Source organism: Crocuta crocuta, unplaced genomic scaffold (genome assembly GCF_008692635.1).
Source record: "Crocuta crocuta isolate KB4526 unplaced genomic scaffold, BGI_CrCroc_1.0 scaffold19, whole genome shotgun sequence".
Lineage (NCBI taxonomy): Eukaryota > Metazoa > Chordata > Mammalia > Carnivora > Hyaenidae > Crocuta > Crocuta crocuta.
In genome coordinates, this window is record NW_027551565.1 from 2,160,063 (window position 1) to 2,181,430 (window position 21,368).

The 21,368-nt window shown below is 41.4% G+C and overlaps 1 protein-coding gene across 1 annotated transcript in view; it reads left to right on the forward strand.

The window, feature by feature from the left end:
- Nucleotides 1-21,368, forward strand: part of ARHGEF26 (Rho guanine nucleotide exchange factor 26) — a 123,685-nt gene that overhangs the window by 67,447 nt on the left and 34,870 nt on the right. Inside the window, exons 6-9 of the mRNA XM_077750130.1 lie at nucleotides 1,029-1,181; nucleotides 4,782-4,911; nucleotides 8,561-8,635; nucleotides 17,632-17,721. Of these exons, the coding sequence (XP_077606256.1) occupies nucleotides 1,029-1,181; nucleotides 4,782-4,911; nucleotides 8,561-8,635; nucleotides 17,632-17,721 (448 nt within the window). The remainder of the gene's footprint in view (nucleotides 1-1,028; nucleotides 1,182-4,781; nucleotides 4,912-8,560; nucleotides 8,636-17,631; nucleotides 17,722-21,368) is intronic.

A 21,368-nucleotide genomic window follows, 5' to 3' on the forward strand; every position in this document is an offset into this window, starting at 1 on the left:
TTGTACATACCTGTACTAAAAAATTGCTTCTTTATCTGAAATGTAATTTTCACTGGATTGGACACCAGATAGATAGGTAGATATACCCGCCAAATCTAGCAACCCTAAAATGCAATCTGAATAATTTGAGTACATTTAAATGTCATGTATATTATTAGAGTTAAAATATTATGATTATTTGAGAAAGGACACAGAATTAGGTTAATTTTAGACTTGTTTTTTAAGTACTTATTTAGATGTTTTGCTCATAGACTTTTCAGTACTATAAAATGTGGAAACATGAACCTCCTCCTGTCCCAGTATCTAGGGAATTCTTAGAAAAGAAAAAGTAGTGAAGGGACCCCTGGGTGGCTCAGTCACTTAAGCATCTGACTTTGGCTCAGGTCATGATCTTTCAGTTCATGGGTTCAAGCCCTGCGTCAGGCTCTGTGCTGACAGCTCAGAGCCTGGAGCCTACTTTGGATTCCAGATCTTCCTCTCTCTCTGCCCCTCCCCTGCTCATGCTTTCTCTCTCTAAGTCAGACGCCTGACTGACTGAGCCACCCAGGCGCCCTGAGTTTTTTTTAAGTATATGGAAGAAAATGTAAATGCTTTTCTTTGTTGGGTNAAAGCACAAAAATGCCCTGTGTTTTCAATTGAACGCTTGAAGTAATAAGATATTAATGTGATAGATTTAAGTTTAGGCAATTTTTTATAGTTTTTTTCTTGCATCTCTTTGAGATGGTATTGTGCACTGTTGATATTTTCAAGCCNTTTAAATGTTTATTTTTTAGAGAGAGTGAGAGAGACAGAGTGAGAGCGGGGGAGGGGTGTGGGGGTGAGGGAGACACAGTAATGGAAGCAGGCTCCAGGCTCCAAGCTGTCAGCACAGAGCCTGACATGGGGCTCAAACTCAGGAACCACGAGATCATAACCTGAGCTGAAGTCAGACGCCTGACTGACTGAGCCACCCAGGCGCCCTGAGTTTTTTTTAAGTATATGGAAGAAAATGTAAATGCTTTTCTTTGTTGGGGTTTTTTTTTTTTCAGATTCTTTACGGAGTTGGAAGCAAGACATCAGAATAATATCTTCATAGATGACATAAGTGACATTGTGGAAAAGCACACAGCGTCCACATTTGACCCGTATGTGAAATACTGCACAAATGAAGTCTACCAACAACGGACACTGCAGAAATTGTTGTAAGAGATGTTGAATAGCCTCGCCTCGTTTTAATTAGGTCATGTTGGTGGAAATTAATTGATCTCTAAATTATATTTAGAAGTGCCTCCTGATGGGCTATTTCCCATGATTGCTTTCAGCGTGAGGGTGTTTGAATACAAAAATCTAGTCTGTGGAACACTTTCTTTCTAAAGCAATTATGAAATTACAGGTTTCTGTTATTGTTTTCCTTGCTGTTGTTGTTTTAAATTGCTGCAAGACACAGGAGTGATCATGATGCGAAACTCCCTGATTTTCTAAGCCATTACCTGGTCATGAAGTAGTTTGCTTCAGGCCAGTAGAGTTCTGGAGTTGAACTCCTATGTGCCTTGGATCCTGAGTTTCTCTGTTTTTCTAATCTTCCTCCATTCAAATGACAACTCTATTAAGTGTTTTATAGGGATGGCTGATTTGCCCCTTCTGGGTAGTTAGAGGTGAGGCAAGAAGGGAAAGTCTGAAGAAAAACAATAGAAAAAAATGTTCTTAAAGACTTTAATTGTGTAACAACAAAAAATTAGGCTTTAAATTTGCCTCCTACCTTTTTCCTTTGTCCTATTTAGGTTACTGTGAGTTTTGATGTGATTTATTCCTTTACCCTTAAAAGTCAGCCATTGTTCAGTAATGTCTCATTTTCTTTTAAGGGGACCCTGTTTCTCTCTAGCAGCTCTCTGTTTCACAGCACAGTTGTGCATTGCCATAAACCCAGTTTGGGGGCTGACAGCTGTTATCACTCTTATCCCCTCTGTGGGTTGTGGCATTTATGACCGCAGCATGGAGCTCTGGTCAGCTTCTGTGGGACATGCGAGCCCCTGTGGATGGATTTGGGCTGGTGATGATTACCTCATAGCTGCTGGGAGAAGCAGTTCATGGAAGCTCCCAAGTTGGTGGGAAGGGCTGATTGTGCCCCTTCTCCCTCCACAGCCTCACGAACTCTTACATGGGCAGGGTGGAAAACCAACAGCTCGCAACCCCAAATGAGACTTTTTAAGGACAAAGCCAGGTTTGCCGGCACTATTGACATTTTGGTCTGGATAAGTCTTTGCCATGGGTACTATTCAGTGCATTGTAGCATGTGTGTTTTTTTCTTTGTCTTTTAAATAGATTTTTAAAAATATTTATTTATTTTTGAGAGAGAGAAAGAGCATGTGCAATGGAGGGATAGAGAGAGAGGGCGGAGACAGAAGATCTGAAGCAGGCTCTGTGCTGACAGCAGAGAGCCAGATGCGGGGTTTGAACTCACAGATCGTGAGCTCATGACCTGAGCTGAAGTCAGATGCTTAAACCAACTGAGCCACCCAGGCGCCCCTGTAACATGTTTTATAGCATCCCTGGCCTCCATGCACTAGATGCCCCTCTCTCCATTTGTGGCCACCAAAAATGTTTCTAGACATTGACAAATGTTCTTGGGGACATAATCTCACCCCTTGCTTTTCTTAATCCTCTTACTGCTGGTATAGAGGTCGATGTGTAACTATCTGAGAATCCAAGTTACGTGTTTGAAAAAAAAAAAAGCCTTGAATTAGAGCTAAACTTAATTCTCTTTTCATTTTGTTTTGCAGGATTTAAAAAATGGAATAGGTACAGCTGTACATTATGTAACTCTTAAAAAATAAAAGTTCTAGGGGCACCTGGCTGGCTCAGTGGGGAGAGCATGTGACTCCTGATCTTGGGGTCGTAAGTTTGAACCCCACACTGGGTATGGAAGTCACTTAAAAATAAAGTATTATTCAATAGGATAATAATATTCTATATAAATTAGCTTAATGATAACCATCATTTGAAGTTTTGCATGGAAAGTAGTTGAGTTCTCCGCTGTGTGTTTCAGTAGTTGGGTTTTGTTGCAATGTTGTGAATTTAGGGCAGTGGCTGGCTGCACATTGGAAATGCTTAAGAATCTTTGAAAACAGACAAACATGCAATGAATGCCTAGTGTCCGTCCCAGACTGTTTAATCAGAATCTTTGGGGGTGGGAGTCCTGTGGCCTGAGTGATTTAAATATGCAACTGGATTAGAGTTTTATTTATTTATTTTTTTGACTTTCCAAGAATCTTTCTAAAGCTAGCAGGAAAGGAAACGTAAAACTCCTTAGTTTGAGAAAATGAAAAGAAAACATTTCTGTAAAATTTCTTTTAGTTTGCTATTCTAGGTGTTTACTAATTTATGAACCAAAACATTTAATTTTCAAGATACTTTAACAAAATGGGGAGTCACAATTGCCACTGCCCTGCTTCTTGGCCTCCTCCATCCCCCAACACGGGATTACAGTATCCAATGCCATCCCCCCTCCCCTCCCTGTTGTAAGTCACAAGGGAATTCCTCAGAGCGCCTCTGGGGTAACTCAAGGTAAGAGAGTGAGCCATCTGGGAGTAAGGGCACCCACTGAAGTCAGATGGCCTTAGTTTGACTTCTGTCTTCACCAGGTAATAGGTCTGTTACTCGGCAAGTGGACGATCTTCCTGAGACTCCATTCTTCCTGTAACCACATTGTATGGCTGTTTCCATGTGATATCACATATGTCCGCGTATCTTGCTAAGTTCCGTAAAAATGTTGTGGCTGCATTCTCACTGCTCTTATGTTACTGGAGAGGACAAATATTCTGGATGACCCAGTCACAAAATTTTCTGTTTTAGAAGTTTTGAAAAAGGTTAGAAGCCTCCTAGTAAAGAAATCCAGTCTGATATTTCTTACATTAGTATCTGGGGCTAGAGAAGTGACTTAAAAGGTTATCATTTGTTATCTTTTCAATGGACTGTGTGTAGATTATGAATGAATGAGATCTAATCTGTATGCTAGTTATAACTGCCTTTACCATTGCAATTATAATGAGATCTAGTCTGTATGCTAGTTATAATTGCAATTACCATTGCCTTGTCATTTGTTTACTTTCTACTTTATATAAATTTCTAGCTCATACATATTGTTCATATTCTTATCTTAAACTCATATCCAGTCTTCATTATAAAAGGCAGACAAGCCATCTGTGTCTATTTATGTAACCGTTTTATGTATTAAAAAATCCTCGTATATGGGTTTATCACATTTTATAGAGGCATACAAGTTTTATTGTGCTTTATTTTATTACACTTCACAGATACTGCATTCTTTACAAATTGAAGGTTGCTGGCAACCCTGCATGGAGCAGGTCTGTGAATGCCATTTCTCCACAGCATTTGCTCACTTGATGTCTCTGTTACATTTTGATAATTCTCAGGATATTTCAAACATTTTCATTATTATTACGTTTGTTATGGTGATCAGTGGTCAGCAATTGTGACTCTCTGAGAGCTCAGATGATAGCATTTTTTAGCCCCAAAGCATGATTTAATTAAGGTATGTACATCATTTTTCAAAGAGATAATGCCATTGCTCACTTCACAGAGTACAGTGTAGTGCAAAGCTAACTTTTATAGACCCTGGGAAACCCAAAAGTCATGTGGCTTGCTAGATTGCTGTATTTGCTTTATCGTAATGGCCTGAAAAAAGATCCACAAGATCTTTGAGGTATGCCTGTAATATGTTTTTACTTCTTAATTTGAAGAGGAAATATTTTGAAGTTGCTTCTTTCTTTTCTTTTTCTCAGAGCCACCAACCCATCTTTTAAAGAAGTACTGTCACGAATTGAGTCCCACGAAGACTGTAGGAACTTACCCATGATCTCCTTCCTCATTCTCCCCATGCAGAGGGTGACTCGCCTGCCCCTGCTGATGGACGTAAGACATGCCCTAGTGGCCGTTTCCTCTGTGGGTAGTGGTGCTGTTATAAATCTGATCAAGAGGAGTATGCTGATTTCATGTAAATCAATGTACTATATAGCCCTTCTATAAAATCCTCCAACTAAAGTCAGAAGGGGCCGTTCAGTTGGAAAGTCTCACTTGCATCTAATTTTGTTGGAAATTATCTTCCATTTAGGCTTGGGTAGTCCCTCTGAGGAATTCAGATTACATCACTAACTCAACATTTTTTGAAATGGAAAAAAATACTGGTTTATTGATGACAAGGGGCTTGGATTCCATTTCCAGCTGAGCCATTAGGCCTGTGACCTTGGGGAAGTCACTTAATGTCTTCTTCAGGCCTCAGTTTCCTCAGCTTAATCACTATGATCCCTTCCCTGTAGTGTTTCAAGATGCTGAGGCACTTCCGCTTTACACGGGAAGGAGACACACTCTATGGCACTAGAAGGCACGAACTTGCTCCCATTTTGTATTGCAAAAAAACGGGTGAGGAAGGTCAGCATCCTTTTTATTTTAGGGGACATTCATGAAGAAAACAAGGATTTAATTTTGAATGGTGGCAAGAAGTGGCTGGGAGAAGCAGTCGAGGTTATCTGGTAGGAGGTGCAGGGAGGAGGACAGCGAGGTGTCCAGTAGGGGGCGCCCCCGCACGCTGGCCGAGGCGGAACCACAGCGATGACAGAAGAACCAGGTGGCCCCACCCAGCTCCCAACCCGCTAGTGGACCAAATAGCGTCTTTGTGATCCAATTAAAATATTTTGGTGTAGTTTTGCCTTAAAATTGGATCATAACATTCCTGTGAGTTTTAAAACCCTTGATTTTTTGACACGTCAAAACACAGGATAGAAACGTCGCCCAAAACTATGATTGAGTCAGGTAACAAAATAAATTACATTTTCCGTATTCCGTCCCAAATTCAAAGAGATACTCTAAAAGCACAGACGTTTTTCAGTGAGTCAAAGCATGTGATCAGTCACTTCGTGGGCTGCGCTGCATTGTTGGGGGAGGGTTTTGGTAGTTGTTTCCCAATTCTTCAACACCTTACTGCTCTCCAGCTTCACCTTGGTTGACTACCTTCCTATACCCTTCCCTTAGGATTTAGGAACTTTTCTCCTTGTAAATATCTGGAGCCTTGCAGAACTCAAAAATGTAGCGCTCTCTCTCTTTCTCTTTCTCTCTCTCTGTCTCTCTTTGAGATCAATATTTCAGTATTTATCACATCTAAGGATAGAATGCAGCCAGGTTATCAGAACCAAATTTCGCTTAAAAAAGACTTATTTTTAGATTCCATCCACACTTGTTCCCTGACTTTTCTGCTCTGCGTCTTTGTTCACGTGGCTATTGGCTGCCACTTCTCAGCCTCCCAACACCAGCCAGCCTATCTTCCAAGCACTGGCTCCAGTGCTCCTCACTAAAGCCCTTTGGAGCAGATCTGTCTTGCTCCCCATGAGCACCCACAGCACTTTGAGAGAAGGGACTCTGACGTGTAAACTTGGGGTCTTAGGAGTCCTGCGTAAGGACAGGACTAAGAAAGATCTGGACACAGAATCTGGCCCTTCTGCTTACTGTGTGATCCCAGGCCAACTGTCTAATTTCATCTGAAGCATTAAGAATAATATGTACTTGGAGGATTGGCATGAAAACAAATGAAGAAATAAGTGTTAAGCCTGACAATAATAAGGCTTAATAATAATAATAATAATAATAATAATAAACACTAACAGTTTCTTAATTTTTTTTTAATGCTTATATTTTGAGAGAGAGGGACAGAGAGAGACAGAGAGAAAGAGACAGAATCTGAAGTAGGCTCCAGGCTCTGAGAGGTCTGCACAGTGTCTGACACAGGGCTTGAACCCACGAACTGTGAGATCATGACCTGAGCTGAAGTCAGTCGTTCAACCAACTGNTCAAGGAGCAGCTATTGTACTTTGTTCTATAGGATTTTTTCAGAAGTAAAAAGTCATTTAAAAAGAATTTATTTCATATGATTTCTCACTCTTTCATAACCATTTGAAACTTTGATCCATCTAGAGAAATATTTCAAATTTTGCTATTGTATAAAATGAGAAATGGGTGCTTTTAAATGCAATGTTTCCTGCAGTGCTATAAATTTTCAGAGTTCTTTTTCTTCTGAAAATGTCTTTTAGCCATATTTCTTTAGATTCTGTATATGGCATGATCTCCCAGCCTTCTATGTTTTCTCTGTTTAATTGTGAGAAAATTGACTGAGTAGATGAGGATTCAGAATCTAACATGCCGTATTGTACCATGTTGGAGGGTAATGCCATTGATTGTCCAGTGAGCCCAAAACTTTTTGTGTCATAGACCTTTTGAGATTATGCGTAAAGCTATAGTCCTTCTCCCTAGAAAATTCAGTAGTCACAAAATTTTACATAAAGTTCAAGTGTGCAGAGATACTTCAAGACTCAGGATGCCTGCTTTCGGGGCGGTATTTTATTACTGCTTCTGTACACGTTAGTGGGTCATGAAGTTGATTTTTGAATCACGAGTTGTGTTTATTTTTAAAAAAATGAAATGGAATAGAATGCGTGGTACGTGATATACACGGATCATAATGTCATTATATGTTATTTCAAATAAAACCTTTCTTCATCTTTGTGTATGTGTGTACTGGTTGCTAATGTATAAATGTATTCATTACAGTGGGTCACAGTCAAAAACAATTGAGAACCATTAACATAAACCCACAGATGGCGCACCCCCTGCTTCTCACATAGGCACAGACAACAATCCTGACACCTGACTTTCGGATTTGTAAGCCTAGCACTCCCCCACTTTCCAGGGACCAGTGGGTTGCTAGTTTCCAACTTACCGTCTGCTTCTGTTTGGTGCCTCTTGCCCTAATAGTTTCCTACATGTGAAAATCTGGCCACCCTGGCAGAATCTAAATCTTAAAGCATTGTCCCTTCCATTTTACTTCATTAGGAGTGTTAAACTTGTTAATTGAGATGAACATTTTTAACAATTAAAAGGGTTTCATTGGCTTTGAATGGATATGATCTCAAAACCATTTGTAATTCTGTTTACCTTGAAATGGGCCTCCTTGAAGTCAATTGTAGCATCACAAAAACAACATGTGAATGCATCAAGAGAAAATCCAGCAGCTTGTTTTTCTTGATCTTTTTATTCAATTGTATCATCTGCATAGTTACCGTAATGATGATGATGACGTTAATAACTAGCGTGATTTTATCATTCACTGAGGGCCTACCATATGCCAGGTGCTCATAAAGAACTTTACATATATTAGCATTTAATCCTGGCAACAGCTTTGCAATGTATTTGGCATTATCCCCATTTTACAGATGAGCAAATTGAAGCTTATAGAGACCAGGTAGGTGAATTGTCCAAAGTCAAATAACTAGTAAGGGACAGAACTTGTATTTGAAACTCGGTTCATCTGCCTCTGGAGTCTGTTTTCATATTGAATCATTCCCTGGATTTACTTGGATCCTGTGCATCTAACGACTATTTCCTAGTTTTGTAAGTGGATTGTAACTTCCTTTTCATATTCACCCATAATGTTGTGGTTCAGCATTGTTAAGTTTGCTATGAGTAAGAAGATGTCGCTGGGCTTTGATTTTGTTTTTCTTTTACTTCACTGCAGACTATCTGTCAGAAAACACCTAAGGACTCTCCGAAGTATGAAGTCTGCAAAAGAGCCTTAAAGGAAGTGAGCAAGGTAACTGTGGAACAGCTCGCTCGTCACACAGTAAACCATTCAACACCTTGGAGGAGTTTGTGTCAGGTTTTGATGCTGAATACTGGTAGAGGCTCGAAGCCATTTGCACAGCATTCTCTAGGTAGCTGAAAAATGAAATGAAATTAGTATTTTGACTGTTTCAGACAGTCTTGCCAGTAGTCTTTCAGTGTCTGAATAGTTGTTGATTCAGTCTCTCATTAAATAGCTATTTCCCGAGTATCAGCTATGGTGCCCCTGAAAATATGGTGATGCATACGTTAGACAGTTGTGGTTGATGCCATCATGGAATGTGCTGTGTAAAGGGGAAGGCGGATGTTAAATAAGAATTTTAATAAAGGATGGTGAGTGGCACGATAGGGAAGAACATAGTGATGTTTAAGCTGAAACCTAAAGCAAGCTTAAATCTGAACCAGGGCTTGGAGGGAAAGAGAATGTCTTGGGTATGTATAGAGACCCAACAGCAAGAAAGTTTTTGGAGGATTTTAAGAACTGGAATGTTCTTTGTGTGGCTATGAAGGCCAATCTAGGAAAGAATACCGAGGAGCCTTGTTAGGGAAGTGTGGACCTTCTCTTTAGATGATACAGAAGCTATAAATTCATGCATTGTGGAGGTGATAATGGGGATGGGACAGTTTTGAGGCTTTTGTATTTGAGTAGGCTAGAGGTGACAGTGGGCTTCATGGATATGATAGGAAGGTGGAGAGAAGCAGTATGTAATAGAATAGTGGGAAGGTAGCACAGAGATGGATTGGGTGAGTGTATTTGGAATCAGAAGTCAAGGAGTATGGTCCCTGGCTTGAGCAACTCCAAGGTGCTCTTAATTACCTTTACAATAGAAACATGGGGAGAAGCTGATGACTTCCATTTTGGACAGTTTAGAGGCTCTTACAGAATATCCAAGTTGGCTTGAATAGTTGGAGAGACTGGAAGTCTCCCAGGTTTGGGAATCATGGGCATAGGATGCGTTCCGAAGCTGGGAGAGAGGATGAGATTACCCAGGAAGAGTGTGTAGAGTAAGAAGAGTAGTGAGTTTGAGGCACAACCACGAAGGACTCCACCATTCATCTTGTTGAGGGAAAAGTTACCCGCAGAGGATACTTAAAAAATAAACCATACCAAAGAAGCAGGAAAACCAGAATGGCCTGGCAAATGGCAGATGATTTGGTAGAAGGAAGGTGAGCACTTCTGAATGCTCCTGAAGGATACAGTGAATAATGAGTGAGGCTTCATGGGTTTACCATCAGGTGGGTTGTGTCCTCGCAGTGGTGGGTGTGGAGGCCGGATTGCAGTACGTTGAGGAATGAGGGGAGGCATGGCTACATGGCCAGCCAGCAAGTGTAGCAGACTGTTTCAACACTGCGGCTGCCAGTGGAAAGAGATCTGTAGCTGAAAGAGAAGTGTGGGAAGTGTCTCAGTTTGTTTGCTTAAAGATTAAAAAATCTGTGGGTACATTTAAATGCCTATAGGAATGTCTAGCTGAGAGAAAGCTGTAGAAGGTATAAGAGTCAATGAGGATACCGTATGAGGTAGGCAGAGGGGCAGAGATCATGGTGGCGTCAGAAGCTTCCTGAACCATTGCAGCTACCATATCACCTTAGAGTCTGGTACACTTTTGCACTATGTTACTGTGAGGTAAACTTCATGGTTTCTTTTAATCAGGTTTAAGCTGGCTCATGACTGTAGTACCTACAAAATCATGGGCTTGGTGAGCTAACTTATTTTTCTAACATCCATTTTTTATTTTATTTTATTTATTTTATTTTATTTTATTTTATTTTTATTTTATTTTATTTTATTTTATTTTTAATGTTCATTTTTGAGAGAGAGAGAAAGACAGAGCATGAGCAGGGGAGGGGCAGAGAGAGAGAGAGAATGTGAAGCAAGTTCCAGGCTCTGAGCTGTCAGCACAGAGCCTGACGCAGGGCTCGAACTCATGAACCATGAGATCATGACCTGAGCTGAAGTTCAATGCTCAACTGATGGAGCCACCCAGGCACCCCAACATCCATTTTATTTTAAAAGTAAGTTTATCTGTGCCTTAGTCCATTCAGGCTGCAATAACAAGATACCACAGAGTGGATGACTTATAAACAACAGGCATTTATTTCTCACAGTTCTGGAGGTTTTTGTTTTTGTTTGGATTTTTTTTAACGTTTATTCAATTTTGCAAGAGAGAGACAGTGTGTGAGCAGGGGAGGAGCAGAGAGAGAGAGGGAGACACAGAAACTGAAGCAGGCTCCAGGCTCTGAGCTGTCAGCACAGAACCCAATGCGGGGCTTGAACCCACGAGCTGTGAAGATTATTACCTGAGCCAAAGTCAAACGCTTAACCGACTGAGCCACCCAGGCACCCCCAGTTCTGGAGGTTTGAAGAGTCCAAGATCAAGGTGCCAGCTTGGTTGGGTGAGGGTGCTCTTCTGAGTGGCAGATTTCTCCCTGTAGCCTTACATGGTCAAAGGGGCTACAGGATTAATAGAGCCTCTTTTTTAAGAACACTAAGCCCATTCATGAGGACTCTACCCTTATGACTTTTTTTTTAATGTTAATTTTTTACTTATTTTTGAGAAAGAGAGAGAGAGTGTGTGCAAGCAGGGGAGGGGCAAAGAGAAAGGGAGACAGAAGATCCAAAGCAGGCTCTGAGCTGCCTGCCAATGCAGAGCCTGATACGGGGCTTAACTCACGGGCCATAAGATCATGATCTGGGCTGAAGTCAGACACTCAACCAACTGAGCTACCCAGGTACCCCCTCAACCCTCATGACTTTTAAAGCACCTCCCGGAGGCCCCACTTCCCCATAACATCCCCTTTGGGGGCTAGGAGTTCACCATATGAGCTTGGAGGGCTATAGAAATTCAAACCATAACCATCTATCAACCACTTAAATTCATCTCGTGCCCTATCAGTGGCCTGCACATCCCATTTTAGGAAACACCAAGTGAAGAAACTTAGCCTGACACGTGTGAAGTTACCTAAGGTCCTCTTGCCCACAGGCCTCTCCTTTAGGACCCCACATCCAGTGCTGCCTCCTTGGAGGCAGTAGGGGAGGGTCATTAGGCGGAGCTACTAGGGAAGTTCTAGCCTTGGACTTGAAAGACATTTTGTCAAATTTTATTTGGTGGTTACTAAGAAGTTAAAAAAAAAATTCACGCAGAAGAGAAAAGAGGAAGGCAGTAGTAATGGTTGAATTAGGAATGATATTTAGTGTTTCCAAGAATTTCACATCCCAGTTACAGTCAGCCACAACATTCCTTCAGGCATCTCTTGTTTACTGGATTTGACACTGGCATTTGTAGCAAAGGCTGGCAAAAATGTAATGGATCAGTACATTGCCTTAATCTGATACTATTGGCATACAAAAGGCACTCTGTGAAGAAATGCTGTTTAGTGACTTGCATTTCTCTCGAGCACAAGTTAGGAGCATTGGATTTATTGCCCTAGTCTCCTAGTGCTGTATGGGAGCTAAAACCACTAATATGGTCAGCTCAGGAATTAATCTTCTTATGCATTTGTTTAGGCTATTGATGAGGTTTCATAGATTCTAGGGAAACAGTATTTTCAACAAAAAGATTGTACATATATAGCATAGAGCATTTATTGTTCAAAATTAAAATGCAGGGGGCACCTGGGTGTATCAGTCAGTTAAGCATCCAGCTTCAGCTCAGGTCATAATCTCATGGTTCATGAATTCGAGCCCCGTGTCAGTCTCTGTGCTGACAGCTCGGAACCTGGAGCCTGCTTCAGATTCTGTGTTTCCCTCTCTCTCTGACCCTCCCCTGCTCACATACTCTCTCTGTCTCTCTCAAAAATAAACATTAATTTTTTTAAAAAAAATTAAAATCAGAATTTCTCTTGTTTGCTTTATCTGAAAAAGAAAGAAATTGGGATTTCCCAATATTAGAGGGTGAAATTCAGTATATCAAGGTCCAAGTTTTTAGAATCAGACTCTGTGGAAGGCTCCTGGGCAAGTGTCTTTAGATAGTTATTTGTTCTTGGAAAACATGAGTAATATCTTTTCTGGTGATTAAAATGCTAAATGAAGTTTTTGGTTTTGGTTTTTTTTTTTCCCACAGTGTGAATAATGTCATTGAAATTCTTCATACATGTTGCTGGAATGAGATTTATAGCTTACTACATTTGGGGCTTTGGAAAGTCTTATTGACCTAGTTGAACAACTCAAAAGCAAGAAAGGTGTTTCTACTAAATAATGATTTGTATACTTCTGATTTTCTGTTCACATGATGGGGTGGGGAGGGCGATTTCCAGGGACTGAAATTCAGCTGGTGCAGAGTGGTGTCTGGTGTTTAAGGAGTAGTGGTCAAGAGATAGTTTCTTAGGCCAGTGAAGACTTTTCCTGCTCTTCTCTTCCATTTACTCTCCCACCGAAAAGATTAACTCCATTCAGTCTTACCTCATAAAAATTCTGCTTCTATTTTGAGATACTATTAAGTTATAAGCTTTTCTCCTAGTGGCAAAACAGCCAAGTCTCTTTAATCTTTTCCTCTAACTTATTGCTTCAACCATTTGCAGAAACGTAGATGTATCTATCTGTTAATATGGAAAGATCCCTAAGCTATATTGTTATGAGAGGAACATTAAGCTGCAGAACATTACAAATGGCGTGATGACATCTAGATAATAAAGGGTGTTGATACACATGTGTATGTTACTGGTATGTAGAAATAGTCCCATAATCATACACCTCAAACTTTGAACTGTGTGGAAGGGAGGGATTCATAAGGTTTCTGTTTTCACTTTTAAGTACTGCTCTGTAAGAATGTGTTTAAGGTTTACAAAGGTATATGCTTAAAATAAACTAGTATATTATAGAAAATCTAGAAAATTTGGAAAATCTAAGAGAGCGAAAATAAAATATATCAGTAATTTTATCGAAGGTAATGACTGTTGTCATTCTATTACACATCCTTCCTATTGGATGTCTGTTCCAATACCAGCATGTGGTATAAATGTACGCTGAAAAATGCATTCATATGGTACCTATTTTACTTACTGTTCTACAATGTACTGCCTGGAACATTGTCTTGCATCAATGATTGTGCTCATCTGATTATTTCTAAAGATAAATTTCTAGAATTGGGTTTATTGGAACAAAATGTAGGCATTTTTTAAAAGCCCCTAAGGGCCCTCATAAAAAGTTGTTCCCATGTCCCTGGCCACCGTAATATGTAAATATCAGTCTTACTGCACACTTCTCAGCATCAAATATTCTTTTAATCTTTGTGCATTTGATAGATTAAAAATATTTTATATTCTTTTTTTATAGTTTTTATTTATTTTTGAAACAGAGAGAAACAGAGCATGAGCAGGGGAGGGGCAGAGAGAGAGGGAGACACAGAATCTGAAATGGGCTCCAGACTCTGAGTTGCCAGCACAGAACCCAATGTGGAGCCCGAACCCACAGACCACGAAATCTTGACCTGAGCCGAAGTCGGACGCTTAACCGACTGAGCTACTCAGGTGCCCCAAAAATATTTTATTTTCAATTTATATTTCTTTATTAGAGTGTTTGAGCTTTTTATAAAAAAATACATTTGGCCTAAAAAAATTAATGAGTTAAGTTTAATAAAGCTTTAACAATTGCTGAAGGAAGGCATGACTTTAATATACTGAGCTTGATTTTAATAAAAACACCAGAGCACACGTATTCGAATTAGCATCTGTTCTTCTGAAATAGTCCTTAAAATGGCTCTACTGATGAGACCTGTTGGTTAAGACAGTTTGGGAACTTTTTTGATTTTAATATGCCTTCTGTAACATTGTTTTCTGACATGGTGGCTGACTCCCATCTTTTGCTGAGGGAGTCAGTATTTGAAAGTTAGGAAATTGGGGTGCCTGGGTGGCTCAGCTGGTTGGGTGGCCGACTTCAGCTCAGGTCATGATCTCACAGTTCGTGGGTTCGAGCCCCGCATTGGGCTCTGTGCTGACAGCTAGCTCAGTGCCTGGAGCCTGTTTCGGATTTTGTGTCTCCCTCTATCTCTGACCTTCCCTTTCTCACACTGTCTCTCTCAGAAATAAATAAAAACGTTTAAAAATTAAAAAAAAAAAGTTAGGAAATAAGATGATAACCCGAACTTAATAATCCCACTTCCCCTCTATTTAATCTAATTAATTTATTTAGTTACTTTTATAAAGTAGACTTTATATTCTTTAAAAAATTTTTTAAATGTCTACTTATTTTTTGAGAGAGAGGGAGAGACTGCATGAGTGGGGAAGGGACAGAGAGAGGGAGACACAGAATCCGAAGCAGGCTCCAGGCTCTGAACTGTCAGCATAGAGCCTGACACGGGGCTTGAACCCACGAACCGTGAGATCATGACCTGAGCCGAAGTCTGATGCTCAACTGACTGAGCCACCCAGGCGCCCCACAGCTCTCATTTTAAAACAGGATTACTATAAAGAAGCTGCTCCCTTCTCCCACCTGCCTTTTATTTAAGTGACTTATAAGCTGTCTCTGAAGGCAGTTTGTTAGGTAGAAGCATTTGCTGAGTGTTCCTTGGATTTTCAGGTGCCGGACTGTGGCACTGGGCTTACAAATAATGGAGATTTCACAATCTCTGCTTTCCATTCTTTTTGGAGAAGAAATGCCCCAGATAAATCCTGAAAGGCAGGTAGGGGGGTATAAATCTAGTAGATAAGGAGTTGATTGGACAGAGTGGGGTGAAGGCTGTTCAGGCCGAGGGAAACACATGCAAAAGTGCAAAGGCAAGATAGAACATAGTACTTTGTCTAGAAATTTTGCAGGGCTGAGGCCCAAAATAAGAGCAGTGACCGACGTGGGGTCAATGAGCGGTTGCCAGATCATGGTTTTGCTAAGACCTAATTCTGATAACTGAGGGGAGTCTTCTAAGGCTTTTGAGCCAAGGCATTTCGTGATCGTATTTGAACCTAGGAAGACTGACAGCAGTATCTGGAGGATGTGTCAGAATAGGGTAGAAGCAAGGGATGGCAGGTCAGTGATCCAGGGAGGAGGGGGTTTGAACCTGAGTTCTGGGTGCAAAGCAAAGGGAGGGTTGTGGACTACAGGACAGCAACATGAAGGAGGATTCATGACCGCTTGGAGATGGAGGACAAAGGAGAGGGGGGCGTCTGAGAGCCTTCAGGGCCAGGTTTTTCAGCTGCGGGGAGTGGATGATGGAGGTGATGCTCAGGTTTGGTTATTCTCATTCTGACTTTGAGATGCCTGTGAGTCATCCAAAGAAGAGATGTCTTCTAGTTGGAGGTAGAATGAAGGGGACAGGCCGAGTCTGGGAACGTAGATTTGGGAACTGTGAACATACTCCACGAGAGAAATGATACTAATGTCTAGGGCCATGGCTGCCTGGTTAGGTTTCACTCTGAGATGTCCTAATCCTTTCAGGATAGTGCAGTTTCACATGGCCCCTAAGCCCAGCCTGGATGTTTTGGGCTTCTAGTTGTGATCAGTTATAGCTGTCAGTCTCTGCATCAGTGAACTCTTTAGGTTCAGACCTAAAGATAAGCTGCAGCTGAAGATAAGGGTACCCTCCAAATCTAGAAATCCATTAAGCAATTGTAACTTGTTTAAGCGTCCATCAGTAAGGGATTGAATTAAATACGTTGTGGAAAGCATACAATCACAGCATAAATTGCATCATATCACCCTTGTGCCGCATGCCTGCTAGTAAGTCTTTCTGTTTGCACTTGGAATGCAATCCAGATGCCTTAAGACCTTGTGTGCATTGACCCTGGCCTCTCGTTCCATCCTGTGCCATCTTCCGTGTGTGAATATCTTACACTTTCTCGGGCACACCAGCACTTTGCCATCGTCTGCCCTCTGTTTATGGTGTTCACCCTGCCTAGACTGGTTCTATGATGAGGTCTGGAAGGGTCTCAAGCACAGGAGTTGCTGTCTCCATGGAGAGTGGGGTTCCCCACCCTCCCAGCATGGAGATGTGTCCTTGTTCACCAACCTGGAGCTCTCTGAACTTCGTAGTCTAGGTATTTTTATGGAGGCTGCGTTCCATAGGCACGATTGGTTACATCATTGGCCATTAGTGGTCAAGCCCATTGCCCGCCCTACCCCCCCCCCCAACAAAAGTCTGGTGGGGGAGGGTCTGGTAGGGCTGCAAGCTACACCTCTCTCTGCAGTAACTTGGTTGGCTCTGCTGGCAGCCAGCCCCTATCCTTGGGGCTTTCTAAAAGCTACCTCATTAACATAAACTCTGATGTGGTTGAAGACCCCCATTTCACCAACATTGCCCTGGAGCTTTGGGGAACTGGAAACAAAAGTAAATACTGTAAGTAACAATGGCCCCAGGGCTCTTATAAATGGAAATTACAAGGACTGCAGGGACTCTGTGCTGGGAGCTATGATCCAAGACCAAATAGATCCTTCTTATTATAAGTCACAAGCCCTTATCAGAGGACTTTGAATACATTCATTTTATAGATAATTCAGTAGTTCTAATATACTGAAGTTTCTATCCTTGAAGAACCACTGACCATTACTTTACACAGAAGGTTTCCCTCTTTCAGCATCCTGTGTACTGGTCCTATGCTTCTACAGATAGAAGTTTGCTTAAAATTTGCCTTTGAAGTTGGTAGTCTGACCCAGCCATTTGGGGGTTTGGGGGGGGGGTCAGGGGCAGCTTCCCCTGAGGCTACATGAGGTTTCCCTGGTTTCCCTGGCAAAGGAGAAGGGGAGGGAGGGGCAGAGGAAAGGAGCTGAAGGGTATGAGATCAGACTGTGGGAGAGCCCTCAGAGGACTTCTCCCAGAGACTTTTCAGGAGTTTTTCCCTCCTCTGTCTTCACGTCTTAATACACCACCTCTAACCGGGTACAGTGTCTTAACTGTGTAAAAACTGTGAGTTCTTTAACTGTTAGAAATGAGTCTCTCTGGAGCTTCCAAAGTGCAAATTATTTCCTGCGAGAGATCTGCATTTGAAATTAAGATTTCTCTCCTTGACCTCTTAACCCTTCTTATTATTCTGTGTTCCCAGCTGGTTCGACTGTGCAACGAAGGAGCTCGGAAGATGGAAAGGACTGAAATGATGTACACCATTAACTCCCAGTTGGAATTTAAAATTAAGGTATTCTTGTATTTCTCCATAAACAGATTTATTCCTGCTCTTGCCTACGTCTTAGGTAGAGAGAGAGGCAGTTGAGGGCAACAGAGTATCTAGGAATTTGCTTTTCAAAGAAGGGCCATAAACTGATGGGAAAGGGATTGGACTGGCGGAGGGAGATGCAGATGTGCCAGGCAGCTCTCCTCTTGCTTTCGGTCACCAGATAAAGTTGCCTTTCTCCAGGCCACAAAGTTACGTGTTATCTAACTAGCACATTCTCTCCCACCCTCCACCCCTCAGGAAGATGCCAAATTTAGGGAAAAAGGTAGTTAAAAAACATAGAATTTTAGAAGGGAAAGGTGATTTCTTTAGTAGTCCCCAAGTGTCCGGCCAAACAGTGGTGTCCCATGAATTGGATTATGCGTTCTCCTAAATCAGCTAAGGGCTCTCCTCTTCTAGTCTGCCAAACAAAGGTTGCTAGTGGAAAGTTCTTTTCACATTTGGTTTTCTTCTTCTATAATTCTTTTTGAATATGTGCTCCCTATTACTGCTTGTATGATACTGCTTAGGAGTGGATGACAGGATGAGTGAAAAAGAAAATGACCATTAATGGCAAAACCTTCGCTCTTTGTTGGCTCGCAACTGAGTTCTTAATGGATGTGAGTGCTCATGATTGTGCTTCCCATTTATTTTGTAACTTGTAAATTTAATGGGGCAACTTACCATTGCTGGTCATATTTTTTCATACTAAAAGTGCCCCTAAACTATGAAGTGGAAATACGATGATCATCGTTTCATAGCCTTATGCAGAGAGCAGATTCTCTGCTATTATAGAGAACCACTGACACAGCGTGACTGTATGGTTTTATTTTATAAATGAAGAAAAGAAAGCCCAGAGAATCCTTCATTGTGAACACGACCACTGGGCTAACGGAGGTAGGATCAGAACCAGGGTCAGTATATCCTGACTTATAGATCAGTGTAAACTCTTTCACTAGAACATCATGGACTATCACTGTTTAGATGTCAGAACATGACCATAATTCTTTTTTTTTAAATGTTTATTTTTGAGAGAGAGAGAGAGACAGTGCAAGTGGGGGAGGTGCACAGAAAGAGGGAGACACAGAATCCAAAGCAGGCTCCAGGCTCTAAGCTGTCAGCACAGAGCCTGATGTGGGGCTCAAACTCACCAACCATGAGATCATGACCTGAGCCGAAGGCGGATGCTTAACTGACTGAGCCACCCAGGCGCCCCTCAGTTTGCGCCTCTTAATCCCCTTCTCCTATTTCACCCATCCTCCTACCTTCCCCTCTGGCAACTACCAGTTTGTTTTCTGTATTTATAAGTCTCTTACTGGTTTTGTTTGTTCACTTTGCTTTTTAGATAGAAATCTTTTTTTTTTTAATAGTTTATTGTCAAGTTGGTTTCCATATAACACCCAGTGCTCATCCCCACAAGTGCCCTCCTCCATGCCCTTCACCCCCCTCTCCCCCACCCGCATCAACCCTCAGTTTGTTCTCGGCATTCAAGAGTCTCTAATGGTTTGCCTCTCTCCCTCTCCCCCACTATTTTCCCCCCTTCTTCTCCCCCGTGGTCCTCAGTTAAGTTCCTCCTAATCCACCTATATGTGCAAACATATGGTATCTGTCCTTCTCTGCCTGACTTATGTCGCTCAGCATAACACCCTCAAGGTCCATCCATGTTGCTACACATGGCCAGATTTCATTCTTTCTCATTGCCATGTAGTAGTCCATCGTATAGATAAACCACAACTTGATCCATTCATGAACATGACCATAATCCTTAGAAGAGAAGGTGATATGTACTTGCTAAACACACACAACACACACACACACACACACACACACACACACTCAGTTATAATACCTTCTACAGAAATTTACAGCAATTTCAAAACACATATGTCCCCCATCCCTCAAAAAGAAACTTGTTTTTTTCCTGTAATTTGTTTTTAAGTATTTTAGAAAATATATCTAGACATCAGAAGTTTTATCCCCTTCTTTTTTTTTTTTTAAGTTTATTTATATATTTTGAGATAGAGGGAGTAGGGGAGTGACAGAAAGAGGGGGCGCGGAGAAAGAGAATCCCAAGCAGGCTCCATGCTGGAGCCCGATGTGGGGCTCAAGCTCACAAACCCTGAAAACATGACCTGAGCTGAAATCAAGAGGCAGATGCTTAGCTGACTGAGCCACCCAGGCACCCCCTCTTCTTTTTAAAGATTATAAATACCTAACCAGTTTGATTTTTAGAGATGATAAATCTTTTCCCTAATCATTTTTTTCTTCACTGAAAATCAGTTGGCTTAAGATAACTTTTTTTAAGTTATTTTTAATGTTTATTTATGTTTCTAGAGAGAGAGACAGAGTATGAGAAGGGGAAGGGCATAGAGAGAGAGGGAGAGGGAGAGACAGAATCAGAAGCAGGCTCCAGACTCCAAGCTGTCAGCACAGAGCCTGATGCAGGACTTGAACTCATGAACCGCGAGATCATGACCTGAGCTGAAGTCAGACGCTTACCTGACTGAGCCATCCAGGTGTCCCAATTGATGTAAGATACCTCTAAGCTCTATTTCTCTAGAACCCAAAATTAATTTGTTATTGAAAAATGCTTACCTAGGGGTCCTTAAAAATAAATGATTAACATCAATTGAGATCATGAATTGTGGGTTGTTTGTTTTCTTTGGATTCATTGCTCAAAATTATTTGCAAGCCTAAAGGAAGATATTCTATGTATAGATTTATAATGAGGTACTTAATTCAGATCACTTAGAAATACTAATAAAATCTTAGGATCTTATTTCCATAACACTTTATGGCAACAATGGACATTTTTATTCGATTTCTTTTATGTTTTTTATTTAAAAAATGTTTAATGTTTATTTATTTTGGGGGAGGAGGAGCAAAGAGAGAGGGAGACACAGAATTCCAAGCAGCCTCCAGGCTCTGAGCTGTCAGCACAGAGCCCGACTCGGGCCTCGAACCTGTGAACCACATGATCATGACCTGAGCCGATGTTGGCCACTTTAACCGACAGCCACCCAGGCGCTCCTCAGTTCATTTTAAAGATGAGAAGATAGATATTGGAAGGCGTTTAGTGATTTCTCCAAACGCATACATGTTTCGTCAAATTTTGGGAGCACTTTCTTTGTGGAAGGCAGCGAGAAAACCAAAACACAGTCCCTGCCCTCAGGGACCTAACAGTGGAATAGGTGACTACAGAAGTACAGAGGAGTCAAAAAAGTCTGCAGCTGTCACAGTAGATGGAAGACAGTTGAGACACTCTGTTTTTTATTATTATTTTTATTGTTTCTAGAAGTTAGTGATTCATCACTTACATACAACACCCAGTGCTCATCACAATAAGTGCCCTCCTTAATGCCCATCACTCATTTGGCCCATCCCTCCGCCCACCTCCCCTCCAGCAACCCTCAGTTGTTCTCTTTAGTTAAGGGTCTGTTTTATGGTTTGCCCTCTGCCTGCCTCTCTCTCTTTCTTTCTTTCTGTTTTCTTTTTTTTTTTTTTTTTTTTTTTTATTTTTTTTTTTTTTTTTTTNTGGAAGGGAAGAGGGTGGTCAACCCTACCTGTAAGGGCAGAGGGGTGGGGAGCACAGCACTGTAACAGTCAGGCAAGGCTTCATCCCAGAGCTGTGT